Source organism: Fulmarus glacialis, unplaced genomic scaffold (assembly GCF_000690835.1).
Source record: "Fulmarus glacialis isolate BGI_N327 unplaced genomic scaffold, ASM69083v1 scaffold31154, whole genome shotgun sequence".
In the NCBI taxonomy this organism is placed as follows: Eukaryota; Metazoa; Chordata; class Aves; order Procellariiformes; family Procellariidae; genus Fulmarus; species Fulmarus glacialis.
In genome coordinates, this window is record NW_009206613.1 from 3666 (window position 1) to 14609 (window position 10944).

At 51.4% G+C, this 10944-nt stretch overlaps 1 protein-coding gene across 1 annotated transcript in view; it reads left to right on the top strand.

The window, feature by feature from the left end:
• Positions 1-258: 258 nt before the first annotated feature.
• The window catches only part of RAB11FIP3 (RAB11 family interacting protein 3 (class II)), a gene marked incomplete at its 5' end in the record, with an annotated part of 24631 nt that continues 13945 nt past the window's right edge, over positions 259-10944 (top strand). The window contains 3 exons of the mRNA XM_009575819.1: positions 259-446; positions 3637-3810; positions 7927-8061. Coding sequence (XP_009574114.1) covers positions 259-446; positions 3637-3810; positions 7927-8061 — 497 coding nt within the window. The remainder of the gene's footprint in view (positions 447-3636; positions 3811-7926; positions 8062-10944) is intronic.

Consider the following 10944-nt stretch of genomic DNA (forward strand, 5'->3'; position numbering starts at 1 on the left):
TTCCAAACACTGCTGTTGCAAAGCATGCACGCCCCAAAGGCCGTGGTGCACCCCGGGATGGCGCTCGGTCCTTGGACCTGGAGACGGAGCAGCACCTGGACACGGGGTACGGCTCACGCTGGTTTTAGGAGGTTGGATTTCTGTGCCTAGAAACGCAACGCAGCAGTAATTAGCTGCCCCATATGTGTTTTGTCCTGCTCTGCAGTGAAACCCCGTAGCTATACTATCTTATCTTTTCCCTCTTGTGTTTTTTAATAGGCAAATGAGGTGACTGATAGTGCTTACATGGGCTCAGAGAGCACGTACAGCGAGTGCGAAACCTTCACGGATGAAGACACCAGCACACTAGTACATCACGAGATGCACGACGAAGTAGAAACAGACAGTGCCATCGACTCCACCGTGCACTCGGAGTTCACGGATCCCATCGAGGAGCCGGAGCATGGGTGAGTGGGACCGGCCAGGAGCAAAACTCACCGTGCGGGGCAGGAAACTGGCAAACTGGGAGCAGACGAGGACTGAGGGAGACGCAGCCTGAGGATTTAAAATAAAGTGGGCTGAGTCTGTCTTGCTGAAACTGGTTGGTTTGTTCTTTGTATTTGTAACTTCATGAAAGACCAAAATAGCTCTTCTGTAAGAATAATAATAATAATAATTAGACTGCACCATGTGTAGGCTGTTTTGGAGCTCAGCCTGGCAATCTCTTTGAGTTAATCGTTGCTTGCCTTGGGAGAACTTCTGTACCCTCATTAGCATCTTTAACCTCTAAAATAAGTTCTCAGATGATCCAAACACCTGAAATACTTGCAGTTTTTAATCTATCACTTAAGCCAGAAACTCAACATATAATTTTCAAGTCAGGAGGGGAACTCATCGCAATCTTGTTTTTCCTAAACACGCGTCCGCCCTTTGATGTGCAACCATCTCCTGTAATAACTAGTTTTAAACTTGTGCCTGAAGCACAGAAGTGTGAGCTAAGATCTTTGTCCCCGTGTCGGAACCGCTGCTGGCGAAACTGCTCCTGGGCCTGCCTCATTTCCTAGATTTTGCAGGAAAAGTTGGTTTTTGGGGTGAAACTGGGATGCTGAGAAGGCAGGAGGGGAAGGAATAACTCCTTTAATAGTGACCCAAGCACACCGGTCTGCGCTGAAACCTCTGGAACCGTCATCGCTTAAGGTCTGCTAACGCACAGAACTTTTTTGGCCAAAACCACACCACCCAGGCCTGGTGCTCTGGTGAGTACTTACAGTTCCCGTTGCTTTTAGAAAGCACCGGGCTTCCCTCCCACCCCAAAATCACATCTGGGGACGTCAGAGATGCAGTGAGCGGTCAGTGCTGCTGGGCACTCGGTGCCGGGGCTGAAAGGGTGCTGTGGATTAGGGAAGAAATGAGATTAGCTGGCTAGGCTCTCCTCGCCCGAGCGCGTTCAGCTCAGTGACAGTTAAATCGGGATATAATCGGTTGCTGAGCTCCCCGACCACCGAGCGGAGGGTCTCTGGAGGGGCCATGGCAGCCTGCGTGCGCTCTCGTCCTCTGGCGAAAATGCCGTGCCTCGGATTCACCTGCCTGTAGGTACAAAATACTTTGCTTGGGAATTTTTTTTCAAGATTAGGTTGTTCTTGAGGCTTCCCTGCTACTCCCAGTGTGGGCCTGGGAAGGTCGGGTGTCCTTTGAGTGCTCTGTCCAAGTGGTGCCTATTGCCAGGTGTGTTAAATGTGCTCAAATTCCAGGTAGCCAAAAAATCAAGGAAAAAGTTCATTTGGCGTAAAGATTTGGAAGGCTTGAGATGGAAACCTCTGCAAGTCTATTCCCAAGTTGTTGAGGGCTGGTTTTGGTGCCATCAAACCCCAGGCAGGACAACAGTTTTACACCTCTAGTGCCCAGAGCTCTTCCAGGGGACAGTCAGTAGGTACAGTCCGACCAACGCAGCTGGTGGACTGAATCAAAGCTTCAACACTGCTTTTCAGGAGCTGTTAAAGCTCAACATACCTTAGATGGTTTGAGCTTAAGTGGTTATTTAGGCTGTGTGTAGTGAAAATTAGTTGCACTCTGGATCTCAAAACTGCTAGAGCCCCCAATAGGTGTATATGAAATGCTTGTACTGAAGCATCCCTGGCTGAGGGTTTTGCAGGTGCCTGATCAGATCTGCTTCTGTACGGTGCTTGTCAAACCACAGCCCCAAATTTAGAGATTTGGGGTTGGGTTTTGCTTGCAAATTAAAAATTCCACCCTCTGCTTTCCTTCTATTCCTGGAGAGATTTCCGATGCTTTCGGCAATGGTCTGTTGGGTGCAGCGTCCGACTCACCACTGGAGAGGATGGGTTTCTGACGGGTCCCGCTGTGGGAATAACAGTGCTTCTCAAGTGCACAGGGGGGATGTGCAGATGCCCACAAGCTGGACTGTACTTGTCTGTGGTTAAATAGAGATCTGCTGCTGTTTTGGCTGGAGGGTTGACATATTTTTTATTAGCGGGATAAGGGCAAATCCTTCAGATGGTGCAGGTTTTTGTCATAAATGGCTTATCTGTAATCCTTTTTCTTTCTGATTTAGTACAGCAATCTAGTCATACTCCCATTTTCCCTCTCCTAGCATGTGGATGAAGATGGGGCATAGCTGGAAATAACAGTTTTTATAATAATGTGATCTTTTTTTTTTTAGCATTGAATTTTGGTGCTAGTCCCCCCAAAACACACACCTGTGGCTCATAGACATGGGGGCTGCTTTCACAGCTGGGTTCTTGCAAATCCCCCCTGCCTTTTCCCCCCAGCTTAATTTTAAAACCTCTGCAGTCCTGGGCAAGAAAGTCCTCTGAGAGCGGGCGCATACTTGGCTTGACTTCACGCAGTGCTGTGCATGCACATGAAAAGACACTTACAGAAACGATGACTTCTGTGCTGAGCTGTCCCCTCCGAAGCAAGGGACGTCCCAGGACCTGTGCTGGGTGTGTTCAGGGTTTAGGCGGAGGCTTAACACACTACAACCTTCTGGATCTGGTATTAAAAACACGTGAAGCAGCATTCCCCCCCTCCAAGATTGTCATGAGCGCGTACAGCGTTTTCCCAGCAGGAGCGGGGAAAGGGCTCCTTTGTCTTGCCCGGGGGTCTGTCGCTGCCGGGTTTGGCAGCTGCCTATAAACCGCTGGGATTTGTGTCATGGAGGGGGGGTTACAGTGTTAAACCCTGGTGCTGGGCTCTTGATAGGATTATACAGCAATAAGCGAGCATGAGCCTGGCACATAGGCTGATGATGTAACTCAAAACATATTTAGGGTGTGTTTGGGACATGCCGAACTCTTTCTCTACCATGCTTTTGGTTGCGCCTGTGCCGTGCAAGGGCTTGCCACCAGCCCTGGGTGCTGTTTTGCAAGTCGGACTGCCCCCAAATCCGATGTTGCAGCTGCCAGTGGAGCTTGCGCGAAAAAGCATTGGTTTGTTGTGAAAAAATTGCTGCAAAGTTGCCAGTGGTGCCTGGGCTTCCCCTTCAGTGTTCAAGGCACGGGGTGAATTGCACTGTAAGGAAGAGCTAGCCTGGTCTGCCGAAATGGGGGACGTGGCTTGGAAAGCAGATGTATCGTGTGGAATTGGAAAGGCTGCTGCGGTGGCCACGCTCTGACATCTTCCTCTCTGCTCCCACAGATCCCATCCGCACGACCTGCCCCTGGGCTCGGACCTCAGCCACTCCATCGTTACGGTCATTAGCGGAGAGGAGCATTTTGAGGATTACGGAGAAGGGAATGAAGCAGATTTGTTCTCCGACAGTTTGTGTAATGGAGAAAGCAGCTTTAATAGCTCCTCGTTCCTTTCTCCCAGGTAATGCCCAGCACAGCGCTGGCCACGTTTTAACCGGTTTCGCTTGCTTAATGTCTTCGCCTAGGCTTTGTGTGTGAGTGTTCTCTCCTTTGGGTTTGCACACCAGTTGGCCTGCAAGAGGGGGTTCCTGGCAGACTTTGGATACAACGGGGTAATTGGCTCGGAAATGGAAGAGTAGTTCCCTCCCTCAATCTTGCCCTTTCCTGAACAGTGCCCACCCTCCCATCCCATCCAGAGGCAATGCCCGGCAGCAGGGGAAGGAGCACTCTGCGTTTCACATGCGTCCAGGACAGCGTCACGTTCCCACTCCTGTTAGGGATGTGGCTCCTCGCAGAACCTTCTGAGAGAGAAAACTATCCCTGGTCCTGTTGGATGACAATTTTTTTCTTTCTCTCCTGTGCTTGTATTTTTGGCTTTGATATGATGCGTGGTTGGATTCACACACACTGCGGCAGCCTTCCTTCTTTAGGCAGCCTGAGGGATACGGGGAGCAAGAAGCAGGCTGTAGCGTTTTCCTGCATTCCTTGCATTCGGGTCTGAAACCCGGCAAATGTTGGTTTTCCAGCCCGTGCAGGGCGAACTGAGGAGCTGCTATGACAGTACAAAACCTGTCAATACTTACTTTGTAAGGAGGGGGGAAAAAAATAAAGTAAAACTGGAATGATCAACCGCTGCTGCAGCCCACGAAGTCTCTGCAGTGACCGATAAGACCGGGGACGCGTGTCTCCATCAGGCAGCGCATCTCTGCGCGTGGCGGGAGCGGGCCCTGCCAGCCACACGCTTGTGTTGAAGACAAGAACATACTTTTTTCCTTTGGAACGATACGTTTGCTGTTTCTGCAGCAGTATAAAACTGTTGTAACTTTTTTGGTTTTGCTGTCTGCCTGTTTTCTACCAGCTTCCCAAAGCCCTTCGTAGAGTTTGGGCAATTCTGATTGCGCAGGGCTGACAGGGAAGAACTGCTGTCAAATCTCCACACGTGCCCTTTGCTGCAGGTCAGGGCTGACTTTTTTTTGCTGGTGCAGCAGCAATTTTGAAGATGTTAACTAAACCTGCAATAGGAGAGTGTTGCTGTAAAGCATGCCTAACCCATTACTTCAGGAAACCGGTGCTCCAGCGCTTGATGTGATGGGATGCCCAGCAGTGGAAGGGACATGTTGCTCATCCACGCTTGTCCCTTGATTGCACTGTGCAGAAATGCCGAGCATGGCTGTCTGTGCTGGTGCTGCAGCATAGGAAGTGCTCTCGGATAAAAACCAGCCTTGGTGTTCGTTTTGAGTTTCTCTTTGAGTGTGGGCCTCCAACCTAGTCCAGAAGGCTTCTGGCAAGAAAATACTCAGCTAAAGGAGCTTTGCAATCAGTTAAACTTTTTCTTTAATATCAGTCTGGAGCTCCCTGGTGGCCTACGCTCCCAGTGTTCAGATCTTGCTCTGTCAGGGCACCGTCTCTCCTCTGCTGCTCTGTCTCTTTGGATCTTATCCACGAGATCATGCTCTGCAGCATCTTTCCTCTGCCGGGCAGGCCTCACTCGGCACGTGGCCACGCAGCTCGTGGTGGTTGTGCTGGAGACTCACTGCTGGGGCTCGCCGGGGAGGCAGGCTGCAGATAAACCCTGCAAAACCTCCAGAGTAAAGAATGCGGTTCTGTTTGAAACAGAGGGTTTCCTCATGCCTTTCAGGTCTAGCCCTTACCTTGGATTATCGTTGCGTGCGTGAAGGTCCTTAGCTGATCGTTCTCTGAGATTGCGCTGTTTTTCTGAACACAGCCCTGCCTCCCCAGAGCATTTAAATGTAGTGAAACCTTAAAGAACTACAGGATATTCCTGGTTCAGGCTGACCTTTTTTTTCTTTGGCTGTGGTTTGAATACGAGGAACAGTATCACTTGTAAACAGTCACGTCGCCATGCACCCTTTCCATGTTACAAGAGTCTCTAAGTGGGCACAACATCGACAAATTTTCCTGCCACAGCTCCAGATCTTCACCAGAGGACTTACGCAAGAACCAAGAGCCTTCAGGGAACGCTATGGGGTATTGCATTTTCCTGCGTAGTCCTTGCGTGTGTGTTTGTGATCCCTGCTCTTGGGTGGCCGCCTCTTCCCTGGCACGTTGGAGAAGTCTCTCTGCAACGCTTGGTGGGAAACGAATGGCAACTGAAAGGAAAAGCTCCTCGCACGCACCCGTTTCGGCTGCCGACGTGCTGTGTCAGTAAGCAGCGATGACCTGTGGAAGACGAATGTTACTCCAGGAGCTGGAGGGAGGCGGCAGGAAGGCTGCATATGGCGCAGGGGGTGGCAGCTTGCCAGGAGGGGTAGGTGGGGACGCCCCAAGGCGCAGTGCGGTTGAGCTCTCGCCCACTCAACGGGCAAGCAACCAACGCAGCCAGAGGCCAAGTATACCTGTACATAACCGAAGAGTTGCCAGGCTGGCCTGTGGGTTCTCCCCTACGCTTCTTTTCCCATTTTGATTAATGCTTGTTAAGATTCGGGTTCAAACCTCACCCAGGGGTGCACCCAGCCGGTGCCTGTTTCTGCCTCCCGGCAGGGGTGAGGAGCACTCGCAGAATGGGGCTCACGTGCAGCCAAGCACGGGGGCAGAGCCCAGAAAAGGGCACATCACTTCTTCCAGGTGCCACGAAGCTTCTGTCACCTCTTACCCCGAGCAAAGCCTGAGCAACTGAACTGACTGCTGGTGGCGGATAGAGGTTATCCTGGGTCCAAACCTGCCCTAGAGGGTAGGGGCAATGTTTTTCAATTTTTTTTTTTTCCAGGAATGGGAAGAGATGAGCAATTCGGCGTTTACTGTTGTCCAGTTGCCTGTTCTAAGGGGGCTCGGAAATACTGTACAGACGGCACAAACTCAGAGGCCTGACCCTGGGGGTGGCTGGGCTGCTGACACCCCACTGTCACCAAAAAACGTCAGTGAGGGGTTATGCAAAGGTGCTGAGCCAGGGACCCCTCCTGGGTGTCCCGCGCACTCAGCATCTCCCGGGCCAGGACTTGCCAGTGTGTATCTGTATCACGGGGTTGACTAGCCTTTTCAGATGCCTTTTGGTTTTAAGCTTGCTTGTGTTTGCTCACACCTTTACCTGTCTTTCTTATTGTTTTTTTCACTATTAACCTTTCTTTGATTAAAGTCCGTGGCTTCCAGAAGCACGTTTCCCTGCAGAAAGGATTTATGGCGTACATTTGGCCCCGAAGTAACACAAACTCTTTGCGGTTCGGAATCCCTTGGCCAAACTCTGTCCTGCCCAAGTCACGTTGGGTGGGGGAAATGGCTCCCTGGTTTGCCAAGTGTCGGTGAATGCCTCGGCAGCTTGATTTCCACATCAGCAGCTGAAAATGAAAAGCTGATCGGACCCCTTAACTCCCCAGGCTGTTAAAGTCCTGTAGACCCCCATGTCCCTGCCCAAAGGATGTTCCTTACAACGAGGCAAAGCTGCTGCTTCAGCTGCTGTGGGCTTCACTTCATAGCAGACAGCAGGTGAATCACAGCCACCTTTTTGAGCTTAGCTTCAAAGGGGAGCTCTTTGCAATGAAAATCTGACTCTGTGCATTACTAATGGTGGGTCCGCAGCTCCACAGCTAATCTATTTTTAGAGCATCCCCTTGGAAAACAATGCGAATGACCAAAGGTTGTGGCTCTTGCCCAGTCCAGCGGTGTGTGACTTCAGTCTGCATTTACCGAGGCAAACCAGGACCATTGCGAGAGCCTCCTGAGGCGGGTTGCTTGGAGAATCATGTCGGAAAATAAACTTTGTAGTTCATGTAGGTTTGTGGAAAGCAGGCACCTCGCCTTCCCTGGGCTCTCGGGGGGTCCCCCACAAGAGCAGCCGGGCATGGGGGTTTGAAAACGTAAGCCAAGCTCAGCTGCTCTAAGTCTCTGGGAGGAGGGTGATGGAAGTCCTGCTAATTTATAGCAACTCCATATTGACTGCGATTTGGCTTCTAAAATCGAGGGGGGAGGTGACCCAATCTGCCTTGGAAGTTTTTAATTGCAAGTCTTGTATCTCACACCAGAAGTTCCCCTGCCCAAACGTACGCTCAGCTTGTGGAAGCCACGGACGAAAATCAGCCCCGTCTGTTCTGTCCTGATCAAATGACCCTTGTGATTTCTCTAGCACCAATCCGCTCGCTGCGAAACTGCACAGCATTATCGCAGATGAAGCATTTGAGTTTTACTGTAGCCAGTGCCACAAACAAATCAACCGCCTCGAGGATCTTTCTGCTCGCCTGAATGATCTTGAAATGAATAGGTAATTGGGCTTGTCTGTGGCCATTTCAGTGTTGGGAATGACGTTCCTGAAGGGGAGACTCTCCTTGTCTTGCACAGCTTTCCTTTGCTGATGCATTGCTGGATTCCTGGTTGCGAAAGGGGATGAATTTCACCGAAGGAGGTGAGCCTCTCCAGGTGGTAAAGGCTGTAATAACATTATGGAGGGTGAGCAGAATTTTCCTTTAATCTGAGCCACGGAGGCTGGCAGACAATGAGAGTCTTCCCTTCTGCTCTGGGCAGCCTCTTTGCATGTCCTGCTGAGTGGTGGGTGCTTCTCCACGCTCCGAGTAATGCAGTCCTTGCACCGGGACTTGAAACCGTAAGCTGATCGTGTACAGTATTTCTGTCACCAAGGAAAAGACTGCCAGGTCTTCTGACCAGTAAAACCCAGTGTGGAGGCACGCCTGAGTTGCTGGTTCAACCTAGAAGGGCAGGTACAGCCCGTCCTCCCGCTGCAGCAGTAACTTGAAAACATCAGCTTGCTCTCTGTGGCTTGGGAGCTCTCCTGTAGACTCTTGCTTTGCAGCAGTAAAATCGTGTTTCACCCAGCTTCGCCAGCTGCCTGCCCGCCTGCGTGCCACCACTAGCCCGGTAGATGTGATAAACGCCAGGGCCTTTGTGTAGGAACTTCATGAGCTTTTGAACGTGACGTTTGAGGTCTACCAGCCAGCAGCTGGACTTGATTTGACAAGTGGGGAGGGATTTCTGTTTGTTTGTTTATTTTTTCAGACCTGTTTGCAGTCCACTGGGTGGAAGGATGGTGGCATTGATGATCATTCTGCTCGCATCTGGTGTGCTATTTCAAGCCTGGTTTTTGGTCATGCTCTTGGTCTCTGTCCTCTACAGGGACAGTGTGACATGGGAGCTCTCCTGGGCTGTATAGCTATGGGAAGAGAACTGGAAAACAAACAGGAGCTTGACCTTAATTTTTTTTAGAGTCTCTCCCTCTATCTTTCTCAGGCAAATAGTTACCTTTGCGTTTGGAGGCCTTGAGGGTCAGTGAGGGGTCTCAGGTTATGCGGTTGTTAAGGAGAATGCTGGACTTCCCTGGAGGCACCAGTAGCCCCACTCCATTTCAGGCTTTCTCCACCAAATTTACCTGCAAAGCTGAACTAATGCTTCTGAGCCTCCTGTGATGGATGGGATTTCCAGAGGAGGCTTCCCCATCCCGTGGTGTCACGGTGGGAATTCCATAGCCGCTTGGGCTCAGGGCGAGTAGGTATGGTTCCTCCATCTGTGTTCGGGGTTTCCTGTGCACAAATTTGCTGGAAACTTGTTCCAAGTGCCCCTGGGCACCGACCCGGTGGAAGGGGCATCGCCCACCCTTTCTGTGGTGAGGACGCGAGAGGTGTCCCCATGCAGCACGTGGGACACGGCAGGACGTGTTTGCTCCCAGCATCACCAGCAACGTGAAGCCCCCAGTGCAGGGGACAAGTAGGTGAAGAGCGCAGCAGAAACTGGACGAAAATCTGGGCTAAGCAGCCTCGCACCATGCCTGGCAGGCGAAGCCTGAAGATGTCTGCTCCAGAGGATGCTAGCAGCTGGGGTGAAGCCCAAGCCGCCGTGTAACAGCCTCACTCTTAAAGGCTGTATTTGCAGAGTTTTACACTTGGAATAAGGTGGGGAGCCTGGTCCCGGCATCGGGGCGCTGTTACCCGAGCCCATGGTATGGGAAGGCAGGGAAGAAATCCGTCAGGAGCTTGGGATGAACCAGTTCTGTAAAAGGACGTTTTGTTTTAGTGCCCTTGAAGCAGCGGTGGTGTGTCTCATCCCCTCCAGAGAGACCCGCAGGAGCCGGCCCTGCTTTCCGATAAGCTGTTTGCAGAGAAAAATATTTTTTCTCCCTCCGGTGGTGGGGCCATACGTGACTCGTTACGATTGCTGGCAAACACGAGGGCCTGACCTCCTCCCCTCGGGCGGGTGCCGAGCGTCCTTGAAGCCCGGCCAGCTGCGGCTCTTGCACTCCTCGGAAATCTGGGGTTTGAGGATGCACTTTTGACACGAGGGCTGGTAAGCCTGACAACAACCCCTGGTCAGTCAGTGTTTTGGGTTTTTTTTGGTTTTTTTTTTTTAAAAGAAAATTGTCCTGAGCTATTTTTAATTCCTCCTTCTAAGAACTAATGCAATTGTTGCAGCTCAAGGCAGGAATGGATTCCCAGTTGTTTGGTTTTTGTTTTTTTTTTCCTTTAAACTGAGTTAAGCACCAGGGAATGCAATTGCTGCTTCTCCGCTCAGGCTAGAGCTGTGTTTGCTGTCATCGTTCGGTGACGATTTGTATCAGTGATGTGTCCCAGTGGCATCTGTTTGACAACAATGTGTGTTTGGGTGGAAGATGAGGAGTGAGATCCAAGCCGCGCTTGCTTCACGAGCGTGCAGCTGCATCGATCACGACCGAAGGACTGGAAGGAGCATATTAGCAAGTAGCTGTTTCTGAAACAGGCTTTTTTTTCCTCCGTGGGGAGAGCCCGCAGCCCTGTCCCCGGGGCAGGGTAACGCAGACCTTGGCTGTTCGTACCGTGGGTCACGCTGAGCCCTAGCTAGACCCTGACCGCTGTGGTATGCAGGCAGCTGGCTCGGGCATATACGGAGCTGGGGTGTGTGGTCTCCGTCAGTTATCTGTGCAAAGGAGAGCTCGTACCAGTCCCAGTGATTATAACAGTACCCGTGCTTAAAATCCAGAAGGAGACATGATCAACAGCTCCTAAAATCTGAGCTACACGTAGGCAGCAATTCTCCAGTCATCCAGAGCCAAAGAGTAAGAATAATCTTTGTGAGAAGTGCAAACCAGCATGCAGAAGGGTGGAAGCGCCCGTTTGCAGGCAGGAGGTGCGCCCCGTCCCCCAGCCGCCGGGCAGGGAGCACC